At 51.4% G+C, this 22,315-nt stretch overlaps 1 protein-coding gene across 5 annotated transcripts in view; it reads right to left on the bottom strand.

Moving 5' to 3' along the window:
- Positions 1 to 10,525: 10,525 nt before the first annotated feature.
- The window catches only part of FERMT2 (FERM domain containing kindlin 2), a 50,964-nt gene continuing 39,174 nt past the window's right edge, over positions 10,526 to 22,315 (bottom strand). For 2 of the 5 annotated variants that reach the window (XM_063399696.1, XM_063399694.1), the window contains 8 exons: positions 21,953 to 22,002; positions 19,656 to 19,780; positions 18,221 to 18,327; positions 17,677 to 17,898; positions 15,360 to 15,380; positions 14,769 to 14,893; positions 13,797 to 13,938; positions 10,526 to 11,969 (listed from right to left, as the gene is read on the bottom strand). In XM_063399696.1, the coding sequence (XP_063255766.1) occupies positions 11,796 to 11,969; positions 13,797 to 13,938; positions 14,769 to 14,893; positions 15,360 to 15,380; positions 17,677 to 17,898; positions 18,221 to 18,327; positions 19,656 to 19,780; positions 21,953 to 22,002 (966 nt within the window). In that variant the 3' untranslated portion in view covers positions 10,526 to 11,795. The remainder of the gene's footprint in view (positions 11,970 to 13,796; positions 13,939 to 14,768; positions 14,894 to 15,359; positions 15,381 to 17,676; positions 17,899 to 18,220; positions 18,328 to 19,655; positions 19,781 to 21,952; positions 22,003 to 22,315) is intronic. The other 3 variants (XM_063399693.1, XM_063399695.1, XR_010080671.1) reach the window with 2 other exon arrangements.

Below are 22,315 nucleotides of genomic sequence, written 5' to 3'. Positions count from 1 at the left end.
GGAATTATGGAATCGTGGAATTCCAGACTGGGTTGAGTAAGAAAGGACCTTTAAAGATCATCTTGTTCCATCTCCTGCCATGGCAGGGACACCTTCCACTATCTCAGGCTGCTCCAAGCCCTGTCCAGCCTGGCCTTGGACACTGCAGGGATCCAGGGGCAGCCACAGCTGCTCTGGGCACCCTGGGCCTCCCCACCCTCACAGGGAACAATTCCTTCCTAATAACCCATCTAAACCCATCCTCTTCCAATTTAAAGCCATTGCCCCTTGTCCTGGTCCCCCAGGCCCTCACTTTGATAATTTTTATCTCAGTGGGATTGTTTTTGGAGGCTCCATTCTTATGCTTTGACAAGACTTGTTCTGCTGGGACGGGCCTTGCTCAGCCTCCAAGGCTGACAGACTCCACAAGTGAGGGTTTCAATTCCTTTTCAATAATAAACCCAACTTTGGGATCATCTCAAGACTCAGTTTTATGAATAGCTGAGGTCAGGGCACGCGTGTAGCCTGCAGCAGGAGAACTGAGGAACGCAATAATGACACAAAATGCTTCTGAGACATGATGCTCATTTTTCCATTAATCTCCCCTGTTATTTTACCATCAGAATGAATCATTCTGTAACCGTGGAAACAATCAACATTCCTTATTTTTGACTTCTTCAGGCCCAGAGTGACCAGATGACACACACCAACCTCCCTCAGTCCAGGCACACCCAAAATCTGGGGGCGAAGCTCCCAGACTGCAGCCAGAAGAACCACTGCAATATTTAACCTTTTATTGCAAGGGAAAGGCACAAACTGGCTGTGAGTTTCCCCTCCTATCCCTTCTCGTTTGTTTTGAGGGATTCAGAGGACTGGGAATGTCCCCCATCCATGCTAAAAATGAATTGTTCTGCTTTGAACAGGGACACTGGGAGTCTGGCCACATTTCCATGGTTTGAAAAATGACAGGCTGAGGTTTAGCTTAACTCCCTCAGCAGTGCCTTCTCCTCCATGGGAAGATTTTTATGGGTTTGAGGTAGATTTTAAACTTTGTGTAAGTAAGTGTGGAAAGTCAATGTTTTTTAAAACCAAAACCACACTGTAACAAGGCCATGGCCACATGGGGTCAGCCCAGCTTTCCCCACTGAGGCTCAGAGCAGAGGCCCTGGAATTGCAGAGACTTTTGGACAATCCTTATCCCAGATTGCAGCAGTTGTTGTGGAGGGACATCCCGACCCAGAAGGTGCATCTGGAATTTAACAGCTGAGCAGTGTCCTCTCTGTGTGTGTCTCAGCTTCCGACCTCCAGCGCTCCTGTGCAGCAGTGGAATGCTGAAAAATGAGGGGAAAAATCCTTTACTTTGGTTAAAACTTGTGCTCTTCCCCTGCAAGGTTGAATTTGTCAGTCCTGGAGACCAGTGCTGTCCTGTTTCCCACCACAGGTGCTGCAAAATTTTTTACATGTGGGTTTTGTAGCAGCAAGAGTCTAAACCAGAGCAGGGGAATGATCTGATGGGAAAACCTTCCTTGTCATTCCAGGCCCTTGTAAATAGTCTTTCTCCATGATTTTTGTAGGCTTCCTTCAGGCACTGGATGCTGCAGTTAGGTTACCCTGAAGCCTTTTCCAGGCTGAACAATCCCAATTCTTCCAGCTTTTCCTTGTAGCAGAGCTGCCCCATCCCTCTGATCATCTTGGTGGCCTCTGGACTCACTCCAACAGCTCAATTACATTGATTGGTGTTCCCAGAATGTGAAAATCTGCATCAGGGATCAGCCACTTTGCTGAGTCCACACTTGAAATGGGCTTTGCTTCTTCTCTGCTGAGCAGGGACAGGACCCAGGGAAGGGCTGGAGCTGTGCCAGGGGAGGTTAGGTTGGGTATGAGGAAAGGTTCCTCCCCCAGAGGCTGCTGGCACTGCCCAGGCTCCCCAGGGAATGGTGACACTCCCGAGGCTGCCACAGCTCCAGGAGCCTTTGGACAGCACTGCCAGGGATGCCCAGGGTGGGATTGTTGGGGGGTCTGTGCAGGGCCTGGAGCTGGACTCTGATCCTTGGGGGTCTCTTCCAGCTCAGGATATTCTGTAATTCTTTCCAAGGCTAACAAAATCCACAGCTCCCTGCTATCTCCGAGGCCAGGATTTGGCTGTTGAAGACCAAGGGGAAAGTTGAAGTAACAAGCTTTCCTCTCTCTCCTCATTTCCACATCTCCTCTCTGCCAGTTCCACTGGGGCATTTTCTATTGCAGCAGGGAAAAAACCCCAAAACTCCAGCAAAGCGATCTCCTTTGGCTGCTCCAGCAGGGAAATTGCAAATCCATGACTGCAGGAGAGCCAGAAAGATGGGAAAGGGAGCCATGCACTTGTTTGATGTAAATGTCAGAGCCTGAACACACCCTGCTTTATGAGGAGAGAAAAAGTGCTCTCCTTTTCCTTTGGCTGCATGACACAAGGCGGGAAGAACGGAGGAAACTTTGCCACAATAAAAGTGTTTACGTTCTGTTTTGGAAACATGCTCAGGGCTTGGAATACCCAGGGATCAGCCTTTGGTTCTTTTAACATCTCCTGGACAGGGCTGTATCCAGCCACAAACAAATCCTGAGGGGTGGAAATGTCTGAAGAGCTGCACAAAGCAGCTCCAGCACCTGGATTTTGCAGAGGATCCGGTGCCTGTTTATCTCCTGGAGAGAAAGATGCTGCTGTGTCTCCCCAAGTGTTTCCTGCAGACACATAATGAGAAACTAAATACCTGCTGCAGCTTAATAAAGTCAAGAGGAAACCTGGCAAAGCTCTGCCGCCATCCAGATGGCCTCCTGGGCCTGGGAAATGGCATTTCCTTGGGGTTTGGGATAGTGTTAGTGCAGTTATGGAAGGAGAAGTGCATCTGGACCGTGTCTGCCTCACTAGAAATAATTATCCCATCTTTAAGCAAGCAGCCAAATGTAATTTAACTGCCCAGAAAGTGTTCAGAGCCACAGGGCTGTTGCAGCCCCAGCCTACCATCCACAGAGGCTGGAAGTGTTTGGTGTCTTCAGGTGTTCCCATCTTTCCTGCCTGTGTCCCAAACCCACTTTTTTTTTCATGGAGAAAATCCCTACCTAAAGCTGACAACATCTCCCCTTATTAATGCTCCAATATCCTGGCTCAGAGTCCAAGTCAAGGCTTAAAAAATAAAACAAAAAAAGGTCTAAGAAGAAACTTAATTATGGCTTTCACCCTCCTTTGGATGTGGCTGTTTTAGAGGAAGTAAAGTAATATCTGCTTATCCCAAAAAACTGGAGCTGGGATCAGATCTGGCACAGTGAGAAATGGGGGATGAAGCCCAAATGGTGCTTCTGATCCCAAAGTGCTGCAGGTACAGGGCTGACTCCGGAGATTTGGGGTAAAAGGACATTTTCTCATCAGCCACAGGCAGAGCACTCAGGATGACAGATGTTCCTGTACAACATGAGCACACTGTGGATCCCAGAAGCTGTTTTTCCTGGATTGGTGAGTAAATAGCAGCTTTTACCTTCTTCCTTTCCACCAAGGTGGCACCAAGATGGCTTTTGCCCAGACACGCTGTCACCTGATGTCCCTCAGTGGGACACTTAAGGAGTGCTGTGTTTCCCAAAGGTTGTGTTTCTATGAGCTCCATTAAATTCAGGATTGAAGCTTCTCCAAAGGAAATTCAGCCCTGATCCCTTGCCCTCCCCTTCCATGGGGATTGGGGGATATATTTAAGGGATGTATTTAAGTGTCTGAAGTGAAGGACTTGAAGAATCTTCTGTGTGACCCCAGTGAGGGGCAGCTGTTCCTGGGGTTGGAAGGGGACAGGTGGCTTTGGGATCTGAGCCAGCCATGGGATCACTGGGAACGGATGGTCTCAGACACACCCAAGGGACAGAGCATTTAAACTGAACAAGGAGAGGTTTAGATTAGAGATTAGGAAGAAACTTGTCCCTGTGAGGGTGGGGAGGCCCTGGCTCAGGGTGCCCAGAGAAGCCCTGGATCCCTGGAAGTGTCCAAGGCCAGGCTGGATGGGGCTTGGAGAAACCTGGGACAGTGGGAAGTGTCCCTGCCATGGCAGGGGTGTCACTGGATGGGCTTTGGAGTCCCTTCCAACCCAAACCATCCTGGATACCACAGTTCTGTGATGATGCCACTGTTGTCCCAGTGGCCATCCCTGTGTCCAGGCAGCGATCCCTCCTCTGTGCCAGGATTGGGAATGTGCTCAGCCCTGCTGTGCTCACCCGCGGCCCTTCTCTCCCAGTCCTTTTTCCCTCTAGGTGGAGTTATTACACATCAGATTTCAGCTCCCTCAGTGTCTGCAGCTGCTCCTGCAGCCGTGCAGACAGTGAGGGATCCCTGCCACTGCCTGAGTGCTTCCCGGGAGTTTAGTGACCTGAATTTAATGAAGCCCAGTGTACCTCGGAGAGCTCACACGTGTTGCATGCATGGGATGGGAAAGGTGAGCTGTGCTTTGGGGGTGTGTGGACCAGGGGAGGATGGGAGTCCCTCAAAATGAGAGGAAAATGATTAATCAGGGATGCTCCATCTTCCCTTAATTGTGCTTTATGAGCTTTTCCTCCTTTCTCTCACCTTGTGGCACTGTTGTAGGGAAGGAGGAAGAGGCAGGAAATCCCGCAGGGTTGTTCTTGAACTCTGCCAAATTAACAGCATCGTTTGGATTGGCTTGGTCACAGAGGGCTTGAAGGACAATTTGAGACTTGAAGGTTCCAGGTGCTCTCATTTCCAGGCCCTGTGGACATCTGGGACAATGTGGGTGCTGGGCTCTTCCCTTTGCTCCGTGCTGTGCCAGGGCCACATCCTGCCTTGCTGTGACATCCTGGCTCTTCATCCTCCACCTTCCCCAGCAGCGATATTCCCTGTTCTCACTCCAGTTCCAGGACGCAGCACTTCAGTGCTTTGCAAGATTTACATCCCTCTCCCTCCCTGCCATCATTTCCCTATCTCAGACACATTCCCATCCTCTCCTCCTGTTTATGGCAAGGGGAAAAACATTCAGGACACGAAGCAGCTGCCCATGGCTGCCAGCCGGACCCTGCGGCTCGTCCTGAGTCCCAGGGAGCCCCCGGCTGTGAGGCTGCATCCTTGGAAATGCCTGACACGGGATTTTCAGCTGGGAGATGATGTGAATCAGATGTGGTCCCTCCAGAGGGCCACCCAGGGTGGGACACAGCATGGAGGGGGGCTGGAGGTGGCCTCGGGGTAGCCCTGTCCCTCTGGAAGGATGGGCAGGCTTCTTCCCAGGGTTGCCATTCCCAAGAACTCTCCTTGCCCTCGCTGCCTCCTCAGGGGAAAGCAAAACGCACAAAACTCAGGGTCACAGCAGCTCTTTGCCCTCCTGCCTAAATCTGCTGGGAGCCATTAGGGACAGCAGGAACCTGCTTTTTCCTGGTGTCCCTGGTGAGGTCTGGCCATCCCTGCCCCTGGGTGAGCAGGAATTAGATGGGCTCATTCCACTGGGACCAGCATCCCGTCTCCCACTGGTGGGAGTGGGCTCAAATGCTCTGAAACAAGAGAAGATGTGGAAAAGAGGGCACGTTTAGATGGGATAATAGGGAGGAATTCCTGGCTGTGAGGGTTGTGAGGACCTGGCACAGGTTTCCCAGAGAAGCTGTGGCTGCCCCATCCCTGGGAGTTTTCAGTGCCAGGTCAGATGGGGCTCTGAGCAACCTAGGACAGTGGAAGGTGTCCCTGCCCAGGGCAGGGGATTGGAATAAAATGGGATTTAGGGCCACTTCTAACTCAAACCATTCTGGGATTCTGTGATGATGATTAAGAAATTGCACAAAGGGAACGACAAAGCCACTGTCATCCCATTCCCTGAGCCCAGTTCGGAGGGCAGTGCAGTGCCTTTCCTTGGACAGCCTGGCATCAGCAGCTTCACTTTCTCTGGGCACCCCTGCAGTTCCCCTGTGGCCCCTAATGCTTGTTCCTGAGCTGTTCCAGTGCCTCTCTTTGGGACATGTCCCCAGGCAAAGGACTAATGGGAGTAAATCCCAGCTGGGATCACTGGTGTGAGTCAAATTTCTAACCCAGATCCTCTCTCATTTCTCACCCCCTTCTCCAGGCAGGAAATCAAAGCCCAGCTCACTCATTAGGGACGGACCAGCTGTTGACCAAAAGCCAAAAATAAAACCCAGAGCAAATGCTTTATTTGCTCAAACTGCTGCATTCTCAGAGGAGGGGGAGTGGGAGTTTTCCAAGCAGAGGCTTCCCACCAGCTGGGAATCTGCAGCTTCACCAGGAGCTGACAGCACAGGGGAGCTCTGTTACCAACTCTTTGTCTTAGCTGGGGATCAAAGGGAAAATTTTCTGAATGATTTCAGTATCTGACAGGTTCCTGCCTATTTGAGCCGCTGTGAAATATGGGATTGGCCTTTCTGAGTCACTTGGGAATTTGGGAAATGTTTTGCTGCTCCTGTGTCAAACTAAAAAAAGAAAAACTCCTGAAATGCAGCTCCACAGCCTCTTCCTCGGATCAGACCAAATGCTGATCACACTGATGTGAGCTCCCTCGCAGCTTTTCTGGGATGAATTTGGCATGTTGGGATTTCGAGTTCTTCTTAAACTGGAGTTTCCCATCCTCTGCCCCCACAGCCCATCAGCAGGGCTGTTTCCAGCTCCCACACGGGGAAGATCCAGGTCTGCATCCCGAGGGATCGCAGACCTTTGGCCTGGGAAAAGTCCCCGTTTGCATCCTGGCATGATGAAAACCAGACGGGAGAGCTTAAAGGAGCAGTTCCTGGGGGGAGACTGAAGCCTGAAATATGTGGAACAGCTGGAGGGATGCAGGGGATTTCAAAGGGAGGGCTGGGATGCCTTTGGAAACGGGAGCAGGCGCAGGGGCCGCATGGCACTGCTGCTTACGGGAAGAGCTGCGGGCAGGGGGGGCACTTTATTCACTTTATTTGTTTCAGATCTATAACATCCATTTATGGATCTTTTATCTCTTCAGTGCCTCGGGGCTGCAAATCAAAGCACCCGGGGCTCTTGTGAGACTGAAAGCAAACAAATAAAACCCCCGCTGGTGTCTGGGAAGGTTTGGAGCCGCATGAGCGCGGTCACTGATCCGCCTGAATTTGATTAGACCCGTTCCACCACTCCTGGTGCCGTCACTCTGGAGGGCTCTGGATCCTCCCCAGCCCTTCCTGCAGCGCAGATGAGGGATAATACACCTGGGAAATGAGGGTTGTCTGAGCCAGATGGAGCCAGGCACAGCCACATCCGTGTGTGGTTCCTGGATCCTGGCTCTGGCGACACCAGGTCTGCCTTTCCTGCATCCCCAATCGATTCCAGGAGAATCCCTGGAGGTCCTGAGTGCCCTCAGAGGGTGGAAGATGCTGCTGATCCCAGCCCTGGGCTGCTCAACCCCATGAGGGCCTTGGAGAGCCCGGACAAGGCAGGGCAAGGTCGGATAAAGCTCTCACAATTCTCCCTTGGTGCGAGCACCGGGAATTTGGGAGGTGTCTGTGCACAGGGAATGCTGCTGGTGGCCACCCAGGAGCCCCTTCCCGGCCTGAGGGCTGGAAAGTCTCCAGTGTGCTTCCCGAGACACTGCAGTGACTCATCCGCCTTGGGTTTACCATGGATTCATTTAAGGAGCTTTTTTCAGCCCCTGCCCACCAAAGGAAAGCCCCTGGGGCAGGAGGAACGGGAGGGCTTTTGGAAACCCACGTGTCCTGGGTGTAGGGAATAACCCAGCTCCTTTTGGAGTGCTTGGGGGTCAGTTTGCGTTCGGGGATCACAGTCATGGAATGTTTTGGGTGGGAGAGGACCTTAAACATCATCTATTTCCAATCCCCTGCCATGGGCAGGGACACCTTCCACTACCCCAGGTTGCTTCAGGCCCCATCCACGCAGCCTTGAAAATTTCCAAGGATGGGGAATGATTGTCCTCCCCCTCCCCACAAACCAAAGCTTCCTCAAATGTTCCTTTTCCATCAATTCCTGTCAGCAGGATGTCTCCATACCCAGCTCTCACCCCCTCCCTGCTGCAGGGGACAGCCCTGCTGGGGAGATGTTTCTTTTATTGCTGTGTTTTTAAAATATCTCTGTGCCTGCAAACCTCTCCCGCATCCAAAACCCCGCCGATCCCGCTCCCAGCCCGCTCCTGCACTCGCCCATCTGCACGGTATTAAATTACTCGGGGCTTAAAACGCCGTAGGAATCCCGACCGACCCCCCAGGCCATGCCTGGCTCACACAGGCATCCAAATCCCCTGCTGCATTGGAAGAAGTGCATTTTCAGCCTGGCAGCCGGTTTGCATCAGTAGCTTGCCAAAAAGTGATTTATTTTTTCCTTTTCCCCTCCTCAAGGTCCTGGACAGGGTCAGCAAGGGAGGAACATCATCCCCCTGGCCCTGCTGCTGTTGGAGGGCTGGAGGTGTCCCAGATTCAGGCATCTCTGCCACTTATTTTGTTAAAGCGAGGTTGGAGCACCCCTGTTGGCTTTGAATCTCCCTCCCCATCATGTGCTTATCACTGGAAGTTGGAAAGAATTCCTCTTTCCCAAGCACAGCCACTGGTTTGTGGATGCCAGGCTGAGTCACCCCGAGGGGACACCCACGGGCTGGCTTCTCCTGGGTTTTGCTTTGGGTTTTAATTTGAATTACTCCTTGATTACCCAAAAGAAACAACCACAGCCACATCTCCCTGTGTCAGCAAAATCAATCTCTGTGTCTTTTTGCAGTGCTGGAGCTGCAGGATCTGGGGTTGGCTGTGCCTTGTCCTGCCAAGACCCTCCTCATCCTCTGCTGTTGGATTTAATCCCCAAACATCCCAAACCCACCAGGCCTGTGATTTCCACATCACTGGAAACCCTCTGTGCCCACCACATCCTGGTTTTCCTTTGGCTCAGGATCATGGACCAACAACCACAAACCTCCTTGTCCTTGCTGCCCTGAGGTGGATCATCCCTCCACCTTTCATCCCATGGGCTCCAGCTCTCACCCTTAATTTTTTCCCCCTTTTTCCCCCCCTCCATTTCCCCCTTTATCCCTTTTCCAGTGTGCTCCTCACGCTTCCTCCTCCCCCTGTCCATCCTCAGCGTGTGGCCATTCCCTTCTGTGCTATATTTTATCTGGTGTTCCTCCAGATTTTAGGAAAACCACATCATTTTTTTTACCCTGCTCCGCTCCATCTCATTATCACTTGCATCTTTTCCTCCAAGGAGAAAGGACATTTTCATCTAGGAAAGATCCTGGAGAACCCAGCAGGATCACCTCGAACCCCCCGTGACCTCTTCCCTGTTTCCTGCAGCTCCAGCACCGCTTCCCACCCGGCTTGTCCCAGCTCCCACCCTCGGGGGGCCGTGTGGGGAAGGGCTGTGGTTGACAGCAGCCTCTGCCTTCCCATGGCCCTTCCCCGACCTCCCTGAGCCTTTCTGCTCCGTTTCCTGCCTCATCTCCTCCCCCAGCTGCATGTCCAGGTCGAGCCTGGGACAGATGGACCGAGGGCACTTGATCCATCTTCTCCCCATCTTCACCTCCCCATCCTGCCTAACCTCAGGCTGGGCAGGAGGAGGTCAGGATTTCTCAGGGAGCCATCCCCATCACAGCCCCAGCTTTGGAGCTGTTCCAGGGCTGCTGATCCTGGTGCTGCTTGCCAGGAGCGTGCTCGCCGCGTGTTGGAGCTGCCCGGACCTGCCGCATCCCAAGGAACGAGCCCGCGGGTGTGGGGCAGGACTGGGAGCACCCCTGGCACGTCCTGGGTGCTGCCCCACCCTGGCTGTGCTCCCGTTGGAGTGGGAGGAATCACCCGGCCCCACCAAGCCACCCCTTATCCTGGATTTTATGGAGCAAGGGTGCAGCCTGTCCCGGGGCACGGGGTGTGAAAGGATCGGTGCAGAAATGGGGAGGTGAATTTGTGCCAGGGGAGGCTTAGATTGGATATTTGGGGAAATTCCCTTTTGGAAAGGATGGTCAGGCACTGGAACAGGCTGCCCAGGGTGGCAGTGGAGTCACTGCAGGGGTGTAAAACCTGGGTGGGTGTGGGGACACAGTTTAGTGGTCTTAGATCCTGTGTGTCCCTGAATCCCTGGGCAATTCCCACTGCTTGGCCAGGGAGTGGCATCTGCAGGGGGCAGAAAGGGGCTCCAGGAGAGCTGGAGAGGGGCTGGGGACAAGGCCTGGAGTCACAGGACACAGGGAATGGCTCCCACTGCCAGAGGGCAGGGATGGATGGGAGATTGGGAACTGGGAATTGTTCCCTGTGTGGATGGGGAGGCCCTGGCACAGGGTGCCCAGAGAAGCTGTGGCTGCCCCATCCCTGGAATGTTCCAGGCCAGGCTGGACAGGGCTTGGAGCAACCTGGGATAGCAGAAGGAGTCTCTACCCTTGGCAGGAGGTGGAACTGGCTGATCTTTAAGGTCCCTTCCAAACCATTCCACAATTTTATAACTTTTTGTTGCTTTTTGGTGGCATTTGTTCCAGCAAATAAGGCAGCAGGAGGGAGCCCAAGGCTGGCATGGGGTGGCCCCACCCTACAGGAGTTGTTTATGGCCTTTCCATAGCACAGTTAGACCCCAAAAACCAGGAGTGGCAGCTGAATGTTAAATAAAAGATTTGACTTTTATTTAAAATAAAATGTATTTGAACATAGTCTTGATACCACGGACTACAGGAACGCAACACTGGTTATTCCTTGGCATTAGGTGGGCACGGGATCCCTCCTCGTTAGCGTTAATGCGGGAATGGCTTAATGAACCTGGCAGTCCTGGCCCCAGGGATCAGCTACTGAGGGAGTTGTGGCACAGCTCTGGCATCCCCTTGAACTTAGATCAAAATTTACCGTACTGAAATTGTATTTTTTGCGGGTTTTTTATTCCTTGGTTTGTCCCCGTACCCCTTGCAGACATCCTACAGTTACTGCTGGTCTATGCAGTATCCTAGCTGGCTTGTGAGACTAGTTACAAAAACTGTACAACTTTATAAAATTTGTGGTTCTTTACATTAGTTACACAAAACCCTTTACTTCATAAACCTTTTACTTCATATCATAATGAAAAAATTTGCATATCAGAGGCAGAACAGTGACTATGCTGGTGAATACTAAAAGTGTCATAATACAATACGGTGTACAAATAAAATTAAAAAAAAAAAAGAAGACAATATAAATGATTATCAAAAGGCAAGTTAAACAAAACCAAGCTGTAACAGACTAACAGAAGATCATCTTCGAGGCCACACAAAACTATCCTCATAGTCATGTCAGGCACCTTCAGAGTCCTGGTGTAGTGTGAGAGGAGAGATGGCAGCTCTGCTCGGGAGCAGGACGACTTCAAACAGGTCAAATGTACAGAATAAAAACACACAAAAAAAGGAAATAGAACACTCATGCATTAAACATGATAAATAGACTTCATATAGGTTAGCCCTGGATGGCTTTACAAGAAGATGGCTTAGAGTTCTCTTCAAAAATTGGCTTTTTAAAGTCAGTTAAATCTTTATCCCGATCTGCCCATAGGAGTCTGGATCTGCGGGTCACTCTGCCCAGACACGGTCTGGTTATAGCAAATTAACAGAAGTGCTCGTTAGTGCACACAGATTAACTGGTCTGGTAATGCAAAAAAGAAAAAAAAAAAAAAAAAAAAAAAAAAGAAGAGAAAAAAAGAGAAAAAAGAGAAAAAAAAAGAAAAAAAAGAAGAAAAAAAAAAAGAGAGGAAAAAAAAGAAAAAACCAACTAAAAACCCAATTATTAAAAAAAAAAAGATATATTTCAAGCTTACTTTATTAAGCAGCATTATGTCAAGGGACAGCTTTGGAAAGTTAAGGATGAGTATGGCCGTGGGGTTCCTGTGGGGCGGGCTGTGGGGCTCACACCCAGCCGCTGGTCAGTTTGTAGAACATCTCCTCGTCCAGGCTCTCGTTCTGGTCCTTGGCCCGTGTGGACAGGAAGATGTAGCCCCCGATGAACTCGTGCACCACCTTGCAATCCACCTCGGTGCAGATGAACGACACCCGCACCTCGTCCGCGAACTCCACCGTCACCTGCGGGGCACACACGGCTCAGCCCCGCCCGCAGTGCCCCAGGGAGCTGCTCCTTCCCTTCTCCCTGAAATTCCTGCGTGTCTGGGTGATTTTCTGTGGTGCCAGTGAAGGAGTGAGCCCAGAGGAGGCTGAGGGCTGGAGCCCCTCTGCTCTGGAGCCAGGCTGGGAGAGCTGGGGGTGCTCACCTGGAGAGGAGAAGGCTCCAGGGAGAGCTCAGAGCCCCTGGCAGGGCCTGAAGGGGCTCCAGGAGAGCTGGAGAGGGACTGGGGACAAGGGCTGGAGGGACAGGACACAGGGAATGGCTCCCACTGCCAGAGGGCAGGGATGGATGGGAGATTGGGAAGGAATTCTTCCCTGTGAGGGTGGGGAGGCACAGGGTGCCCAGAGCAGCTGTGGCTGCCCCTGGATCCCTGGCAGTGTCCAAGGCCAGGCTGGACAGGGCTTGGAGCAGCCTGGGATGGTGGAAGGTGTGACCATGGCAGGGGGTTGGAATCAGCTGATCTTTAAGGTCCCTCTCAACCCAAACCATTCTGGGACTCTCTGAATGATGATTTGGCCTTGAGTTCCTTCCCCCTTTAAATATCCTATGACTCTGCTGAAATACCTTTTCTTGCCTTTTCACTGTTTTCTGTTTATTTATGCATTCATTTATTTATTTAAATTACCATTACCCCTTGTATTCCCCTGTGACTCCGAAACAATCCCCATCTGTATTTCCACCTCTCCATGGTGGCCACACTTTCTCTGCTTCCAGAGAAACAGGGATTGGGCACAGACCTGTTGAAATCTGGGCTTTCTTTTCACTTTTCCCTGGTTTTCTAAGTTGAATTTTGGCCATAGAAATACTTTATGGGGGCTGGGGGGAGTTAATTCTGGAGTGACTGAACAAACCATTCATTTATCGATGCTCTTTCTCTTTTTGTCCCCCTGTCACTGACAGCTCTGCAGGAGGGATGGGATTCCCAGCGGAGTATCCAAGCTGGATAATTGGGATATCAGGGCTTGCAACTGAGTCAAAACAATGACTCTGAGGCAGAGGGGGAAGCTGAATAACTTTTCCAGCAACTCTTAATGAGCTGCAAACTGCAGGAGAACAGCCCTCATGTATCCCTGGCAATTTTAATTGGGTATTCTGCCAAAAAGGAGCCCAAATATTCGTGCATCCAAATGCAAGAGCAGGGGAAAATCCCATCTCAGAGCCCGGGGAAGTAACTCAGGTTTGTTTGCTACTTACATGAAAGTCTGAGTACAGCAAATGAAAGGAATTTTAGTATGGATAAGGCCCTGTGTATTTGTGTTATGGGTTAGGATGGAGCCCAAGCATCGGGGCTGAGGTTTCACCTCATTTAATTGTGTGGGGTTCAGAGAATGGAAAAAATAATTCCTGTCTCCAGGACAGAAAGATTCAGGTTTTTTTCTTGAGGGTCACCCACAACTTCAGCAGTTCCTAAACGGACTCCAGGAGAAGCTGGAAAGGGACTTGGGACAAGGGATGGAGGGACAGGACACGGGGAATGGCTTCCACTGCCAGAGGGCAGGGCTGGATGGGAGATTGGGAACTGGGAATTCTTCCCTGTGAGAGGGGAGAGCCCCTGGCACAGAGAAGCTGTGGCTGCCCTTGGATCCCTGGAAGTGTCCAAGACCAGGCTGGGCCAGGCTTGGAGCAACCTGGGATAGTGGAAGGTGTCCCTGCCATGGCAGGGGGTTGGAACGAGAGGAGCTTTAAGGTCTCTTCCAAGCCAACCATTTGGGATTCCAGGACTCTGGGAGCGGTGCCTGTCCCACTGACAGGAGCAGGGAGAGGAGGGGTGCCAGACACCAGCTCACCATTTTGATCTCCCAGTTCACGTTCCACTGCTTCATGTTGCTGAAGCGCCAGGTCTTGACGGCGTCGCCCGTGCTGGCGTCCATGCGGATCAGGCGGTTGTAGGCGATGCCGATCAGCTCGTCCTTCTTCCCGCCCTGGAACCTGGCAGAGGGATTGATAAGAACAGCTCTGTGAGAGATAAACCCAGCAGCAGAGTTTACTTGTGAAATCATCTTCATAAACCAGCGCAGCCCATGTTTTCAATTTCAGCTGCAGCGCAGCTTCCCCAGCCAAGGATGTGCACAGGGATGCCCTTCCCCATGGCACGGGGTTGGAATGAGATGATCTTTGAGGTCCCTTCCAACGCAACCCAACCCAACCCAACCCAACCCAACCCAACCCAACCCAACCCAACCCAACCCAACCCAACCCAACCCAACTCAACCCAATCCAACCCAACCCAATCCAACCCAACCCAATCCAACCCAATCCAATCCAATCCAATCCAATCCAATCCAACCCAATCCAATCCAACCCAATCCAATGCAACCCAACCCAATCCAACCCAACCCAACCCAACCGAATTCAACCCAACCTAATGCAACCCAACCCAATCCAACACAACCAAACCAAATCCAACGCAACCCAATGCAATCCAATCCAATCTGATCCAATCGAATCCAATTGAATCGAATCGAATCGAATCCAATCCAATCCAGCCCAATCCAATCCAACGCAACCAACCCAAATCCAACCCAACCCAACTGAATTCAACCCAACCTAATGCAACCCAACTCAATCCAACGCAACCCAAGTGAATCCAACCCAACCCAATCCAACACAACCAAAGCGAATCCAACGCAACCCAACGTAATCTGATCCAATCCAATCCAATCCAACCCACTCCCTTCCACGATGATTCCAGGACATTTAACCCACTCCCTGTACCCACTAAGGAAACTCCCCCAGCCCAGCTCCGCAGCCGCACCCACCTTGCGTTGAAGTGCGTGATGCCGAACTCCGGCAGCGACTGCCAGGCTTGGATGAATCGCATCTTGGCCTCGATGAGGCTCATCTGGGCCACGTTCTGGTGAGCCTCCAGGATGCGCGCCGTGATCTGCGGGCGGCGAGACACAGCGGGGTCAGGGGACGGGGACCGCGGTGCCACCTCCGGTGTCACGCGCACGGGAGCGGCTCCGGAGGCGTTCAGGAGCCACCGCGGATCCGAGCACAGATAATCAATAATTCTTCCCCCGAGGTTTTATTTCACTCCGACTGCTCAGAGCCCACGTGCAGCTTCCCATCTCCAGATACAGGAAAGCAAATATAGATCAGAGCTGTCTGGAGGCAAAGAGCCACTCATGCTCTCAGGAACTTTAAGGATGTGAGCAAACAACAAGGCAAATTTCTGGTGTAGGGTTTCTAGTTTCACCCCATAAATCACTGGGGACTGTTACAAGAACCAACCAGGGCCCAAGTGTCACGGGGAGGATGCAGGTTTTGTTAGTGCTTTCACCGCTGCTCTCTAAACCAAAGGGGTTCTAGATTAAGTTTATCTTAGTTTTGTTGTTGCTGTCACTTACCAAGTCTCTTACATAGCCTGGCTGAAGATGGCAAGGCGAAATGAAAAAAAAAAAAAAGAAGGAGGCAGAAAGAAAAAAAAAGCAATCAGAAATATGGCAATAAAGCAAAGAAAAGTGTAAATTAACTGCAAACCAAAGTTCAAGCAAAAAAAAAAAATAAAACCAAACCAAAACAAACCACATGCACAATTCCTTAGGTGGAAAAGCAGCCAAAGGGAATGTGAGCAGGGACAAGCGAGCAGAGATTGGCCACTCATGCCGGCCCTGCTGGAGCACTGGAGTGATCCCAGCCGGGCTCTGGGGTTGTGGAGAGATGGTTTTGGTCCTGAGATGGTTTAGGATGGGTTTCAGGAAAAGATTCCTCCACCAGAGGCTGCTGGCACTGCCCAGGCTCCCCAGGGAATGGTGACACTCCCGAGGCTGCCAGAGCTCCAGGAGCCTTTGGACAGCTCTGCCAGGGTGGGATTGTTGGGGGTCTGTGCAGGGCTGGAGCTGGACTCTGATCCTTGGGGGTCCCTTCCAGCTCAGGATATTCTGTGATTCTGTGGTCCTGCTGGGGGGTGAAGGGGAGGGTGAAGCTGCCACCTCAGAGGTGGGTTCATGCCCTCACTTTCCTCTCCATGTCTCTGCACAAACTCAAGGCTGCTCTCTGGCTAGGGAAGCTCAAGAGGAATCTCAGGAGCTCCTTCTGAGCTCAGCAGATCTTTCTGTTTGGGATATGTGGAGAAATGACTGGGATGCCGTTTGGGATAACAAGCAGATGAAGGGAACATCAGCTGTGCTTCCCAGGGATGTGTCTGCCCTTGCTGGCTGACACCTCTCTGGCAGGGCACCTGAGAGGTCTGAAAATCCTTATTTTGGGTTGGTTTTGGTTTATTTTCATTTAGGATTTGGTGCTTCCAAGCCCAACCTGCCAACCCTACACTGCTGAATGTGGAGACAAACATCACCCCAGTGGGTCTGGGGCTGGTGAGGACGCAGAGGCTCCATAAATCCATGGCCAATTCCCATGCAGCACCTCCTTTGGGCTGCACAGCCTTCTCCTCCCCCTCTTCCTCCTCCTCCTCCTTCCCTGTGCTGGGGCCACTGAAGGACCCTTGTGGTCGGATTCCTGACATTCCTGCAGCCTCCATCCCTCATTCCTCTCAGCAAACATCCTCTGCTGCTCCAAGCTCTGCCTCTGGCCACCAAGCAAAATCCTAAATCCACTGCTTAGCTGATGCCTATGAGGGCCCTGGTGTCCACACCATGGCCACGTCCTGACTGGGATCATCCCCATCATGCCCATCCCTCCCATTCCACGGATTTTATTTTTACAACCAGGATACCTGCAGAGTAAGCAAGTTTTCCAAGCTAATATTTTTCCAGGTGCCTCTCTTTTACCGGAAACTTAGAAAGTCTTTTATATATATAAATATATGTATCTATATATATGTTAAAATAGTATATTTATGCAGCCTCTCCTCCATCCAAGTGGATATAAAGGCTTATTCAGGAGAATAATAAGGGCTATATAAAATATAACTCCACTGCCAGGAAATCATCGTGCTGTGCCAATAAAAAGTTATATTTTTCCGGCTTCTCTGACTTGCAGCCTTCTTCTGGGCTTGGAGAAATCATATCCAGGCCCAGCCAACAGCCTGAAGGATTTAAGTCACCAAAAGGCCACGGAGCAATGCTTTCCTTATTTTCACTGCTGTTCTGACATATAATTCTCTCTGAGAGAATCCTGCATTTATTCCCAGTGCGGAACAGTTCAGCCCTGTCAGGCAGGGATCGGATGGAGCGTGGATGGAGTTCAAGCACGAGTCACAGCAACTCAAAACCGAAGCAGTGTTCCAAGGACTGGCATTTGGAAGCGGTGGAAAAGCAAAGATAGAAATATGCAAACCACGTTACAGCCAAGTGTGGATAAAGCACTGCAAGCAACTGCAACTCCACTGATCCCGGCGATTTCTCCATGGATTCTGTGCAGGGGGAGGGGTTTTAACCCCAGCACCGGGCAGAGATGGGGCAGCTGGGGCCAAACCATTCCCAGAATGTGTTTAAAATAAACACAGACCAATTTCAAATGTGTTTCCAATTGAAGGTCCCCCGCCGTGTCCGTGCGTTTCGCACCGCACGTGGCAGAATCCCGGTGCTGGGTGCCATCCCCAGGTGCTGGATCCAAACCACACCCTTCAGTCCCACCTCATTTTAGTAACCACGTGCATCCCGGTGAGTGAGGACATCCAAAACATCCAAACCACGCCGTGTTAAACACCAGCCGCTGCCGGGACGCGCGTCCAGCCCAACCAACGCCGACTGCAGCACCTACCTGCTTGTTCTTGTACTTCTTCAGGTAGCGAGGAGACACCAGGCACTCGGGGTTGATGTCGGTGTTGATCTGCTCCGGGATCAGCTGCGGGTCCGGGTTCAGATGCTGCATTTTCAGGAAGGACAGGATGTTCTGCACCTCCATGCCGTAGGAGCTGTCGGCCATGGTCTTGCCCTTGGAGGCCAGGCGGCAGGCGGCCATCCAGCTGGCGTACTGCGTCTCCTGCCCCCCAAAACAGGCACATGTGTCTGTCACAGCCACGGGGGGACCACCAGACCCCTCAAAAACCACCCCGTGGAGCCCCCATTCCCCTCCCAGCCTCAGGAGACTCCAACATGCACAAAGACGGGCAGAAACCCAACCCAGGTGTGGCCAAAAACCACACGACAAAGGCAAGGCTGATTTTCTGCTCCAAGGTGACTTGCAGCACATCTGGAATGCTGAGATCAGACAGGTGAGAGCATTTTCTATTTCTCTTTTAAAGAACAGGAGCAGGACAGTGGGCAAAGGGCAAAGAGGTGGCCAGTCCAAGAGATGAACTTACGTTGTCGCAGCGCAGCCAAATCTCATTCATCCCCTCCGCCACCGGAATCAGGAGTTTGATGTTGAACTTCTGACCAGAGATGTTCACATCGGGGGTAACTTCACATCCTGCAATGAGGGAGATGATGTTTAGCAGGAGTGTGAAGAACTACGATTTAAAAAGTGGCAAAGAAAGCGAAAATAGGAAAAGAAAGAGCAAAGCTCCCTGACTCAAGGGTCTCTGGTGGCATCTCAGTGCTGCCAAAGGTTTGTCCCACACCTCCAATGGGATGAACACTCCACACAGCAGAGAAAAAGCCTGTGTCAGATGTCCCTTTTTCCAAGCATCAGGAAAACGGGGGGGAAAAGCAAGACCTGATCTGAAAGTAGTGAAGGCAAAGTGAATGTGCACCCACAGAACTCCTGGATTGTGCCTGGAATCAGAAATGGATCCAGTGGCTGGCAAACACCCCAAAATCTTCACGAAAGGATAGGAAAAGGTGACTGTACAGGTGTTGAGTGTCACCCTGAAACCCCTCAATGTTATTTATGAATGATGGGATGCCATGAAGTGTTTCAGGCCAGGCTGGGTGGGGCTTGGACCATCCTGGTTTAGTGGAAGGTGTCCCTGCCCGTGGGAGTGAGGTGGAACTGGATGGGCTTTAAAGTCCCTTCCAAGCCAAACCATTCAGGGATTCCATGATTTGGCTGTGTGATCATCCTGCTCCCGGTGCCTGGAGAGAATTCCAAGTGGTTGTGTAAACACAAGGGGTGATGAACTGACCCAGCCACAGCCAACGCTGCCTCCCGGATTTCTGCAAAGTGCCGTCACAGCAGATTTGTCAAAAGCTCCCAGAAAGGTCCTGGGGGCCAGGCCTTGCTCCCACAGCAGCCTGAGGTCACCTGGCATCCCCCTGTTCCTGCCTCCATGGGGAGAACAGACGAGCTCACTGCAGCTCCGTGGCTGCCAGAGCAGGAATGTTTCACTTGACATAAGGACAGGCGGCCACCGTAGGAATTTCAGCTCTCCAGTGAGGCTGCTCCCAAGCAGCAGCAGGGAGAGGAGGAGAAATAAAGGCAGCAGCAGAAGAAAATGGTTTGTTCCTCCCATTTTCTGCTGTGGGAGTCAGTGCAATCCTTTGGATAACTGACAAAAAGGAGAAGGGCAGGTGGAAGGCTGGAACAAGATTTGGAAGGTCCCCTCCAACCCAAACCATTCCATGGCTCTCCAAGCTCTCTTCCCAAGCTATTGGGGGGCTGGTGGTTCCCCAATGGGATCACATGTAATCACACTTAAAGTCTGTGCCACGATATCAAACCCAGCCACCTCATTCTTTTACACACCTTTACCCAACCCTGGGATGGAATTCCGAGGCGATAAAGCAGTGGGAAAACAAGATGCAGGAGGAGCAGCCTATTCCTGGAATAAAAAGCAGCTTCTCTTCTGCTTTTCTTACCTCTCAGGTTCATCTGGTGAGCAGGAGTCCCGTTGGATTCCTCTTTGCTTTTGTAGCAGGAGATGGAGGTATCTTTGAAGGTGCACCAGTAGGGCTTGTAGCCTTTCAACGTCAGCTTCTTGGGCCTGCAGGACACGTGGAGGGACATCTCACTTGGTCTGAGCTCCTAAAGCAAGCTGCTCCCCAGGAAACCTCAGTATTTCCTCAGAATTTCAGCCCTGACAAGCTGCTGTCAGGGTTTTTCCCACCCCTGCCTGGGGGCTCAGCCATCCCTTCACTGCTGGCTCAAGGAGTTGAGCTCCAGTTCCAAGTCTGGACTGCTCAATCCCAGGGAGATAATTTGGGGCAAGGTGGGGGGAGCTGGAGGACTGTGCTACAAAAACAGAGGAGTCCATGAACCACTGCGAAATCTGCCTCTCCAGCCACCACATGAAACTGGAACCACTCTGCTCAGGCTCCGAGGGGAAGCAGCACTTCCAAGGACGTGTCGGTCACGCACACGCCTGAGTGCACTCCTTGTTTTCTTTTTAAACACTCCACAGCACAAAAGGTTCTGTTCTTTTCTACAGAAAACATGGATTTTGCTCGATTCTGCAGGAGAACTGATGGCCCTGCAAAGTGAAGCACCCTGAACTCATCCCAGCACAAGCCCAGAGCCTTCACAGAGCTCCAAGTATTGGAATATTTTAACCTTCCCTGGTTTGTAAACATCTTTCTAAGGCTGGATCTGCAGCCTCTCATGCATTTCTCATATTTTCATCTCAGAAACAGTGGCTGAGAGTAGTTTAGATGGAATATTAGGAAGAAATCCTTCCCTGTGAGGGTGGGGAGGCCCTGGCACAGGGTGCCCAGAAAAGCTGTGGCTGCCCCTGGATCCCTGGAAGTGTCCAAGGCCAGGTTGGATGGGGCTTGGAGCACCTTGGGATAGTGGAAGGTGTCCCTGCTGATGGCAGGGGGTTGGAACAGGATGCTCTTTAAAGTCCACCCCAACCCAAAACACTCTGGAATTCTGTGATTTTAGCTGGCAAGGGCAGTAACCTGGCTGGCAGGGGAGAGAGAACCATTCCAAACCTCTACAGTCACACCAGGCACATCCTGGGACACATTTATAGGAGTTCAATATATGGAATACAAGGGACACACACTGCTCCCCCACTTCTCCTCCACAGCTGAAGTGTGACAAGAGGCACATCCGAAGCTGGGACAGCTCCAAACATTGCACCATTTACATTGGATTTCTGGCACTAAAATACCACCTGAGCCCCACTTTTAGGAGCAAATGGAATTCTGTGTTTAGTCTGACTGCCTCAAACCCCAGCCCCAAGGTTCAGGGCTTGCACTGAGTGAGGAACCAGCAGCTTCTGGCTGCTCCATCCCCTGGCGCTCCAATTTGCAGGCAATTAGCTCCCGGAGTGGTGCCTAATTTGATTGGCAAATCAGCAGATCAAGGGGAAGAACAAGATTTTTTGTTTGTTTGTTTGTTCAAGGGAGGGAAGAAACACCCACTGAGGCACAGCCTGGAAACTTTGCCCCAATTAAGCCAGACCACAAGCCCAGACAGAGGCAGAGACCTCGTTAATTCACCTCCGCAGAGGGAGAAGGAGTTTTCAGAACAGAGAGTGCCAGGTTCTGGCTCCAGAACCAAACAATTCATAAAATAAAGGCTTGTTCCAGAGCTACTTCACTGTCTGCAGCATTTCCCCCCCCCACTATCCTACAGCTCCGCTGTGAAATCCCATCAAGTGCTTCCAGCTTCCAGAACTTTCACTGCAGCACGCAATAAATTGCAAAAGACGGTCGTGGCTGCCAAAAATGTTCCTCCAAGTCCAGACACTGCCATTCCCCAATTCCATGAACCACCAACCGAGTCAAAGCAAGCTAAAAAAACCCCTAAATCCTGAGCAAGCTGGGAGAGGGGCAGAGTCAACATAACCTGCTCCTTTTGGCACGGAGAGACCGGGACCCCGGCTGGGTAGAATTCCTCCAGCCTCCTGCAGGCCAGGAGAAGTCTCTGAGGGGGGTTTTTAGGTTTCACTCCTCATTTTAGGATGGTTTGTTCTCTCCTGGGCATTAAATGTGTTAAAGAAACATCCCAGCACACACTGCTGCCTATGGGATGCACCAGAGCAGGAAAACACCTTGAGTTTTGTATTTAAAAACTGATCAACTTAAGTGCTGAATAGTTTGAATACCGTAAGGCCGGGGAGATAAATAAAAAAAGGAAATGAAGAGGCAGGACCATTAATTATTCACAGCCATTACCAGTTCCACAGGCAGCTCTTCCCATCAGCACTTACTTGAAGACTTTAATGTAGTCGGCGAGCTCCGGGATGGAAGTGATGTCACCCTGCAAATCAAAGATCATCCCATTCACTCTGAGCAGTGGGACGGGAGGGAAGGGATGTGGTGCAGGAGAGGGAACCAGGAGCAGTGAAAAATCCAGGGCCCAGCTCTGCTGTTTTGAAAGCAGAGGACAAGGCTTGATTTTCCTTTGAGGAATTCCTGCTGCTCCTGGAGCCAATTCCCAGCCGCGGGGTCACCGGCGGTCACGGCAGCAGCGTTTGCACAGGGAATTTTCTCCTCCCTTCAGCTATTCCTGATGCTCCAAACAAAAGGGGAAGAGGCACCTCCGCAGAGAACTGACTGGGGAAGGGATTTCT

The sequence above is a fragment of the Prinia subflava genome, chromosome 5 (assembly GCF_021018805.1).
Source record: "Prinia subflava isolate CZ2003 ecotype Zambia chromosome 5, Cam_Psub_1.2, whole genome shotgun sequence".
NCBI classification, from domain to species: Eukaryota; Metazoa; Chordata; class Aves; order Passeriformes; family Cisticolidae; genus Prinia; species Prinia subflava.
The sequence above is the reverse complement of the archived record's forward strand: the minus strand, read 5'-3'. Positions and strand labels throughout refer to the sequence as shown.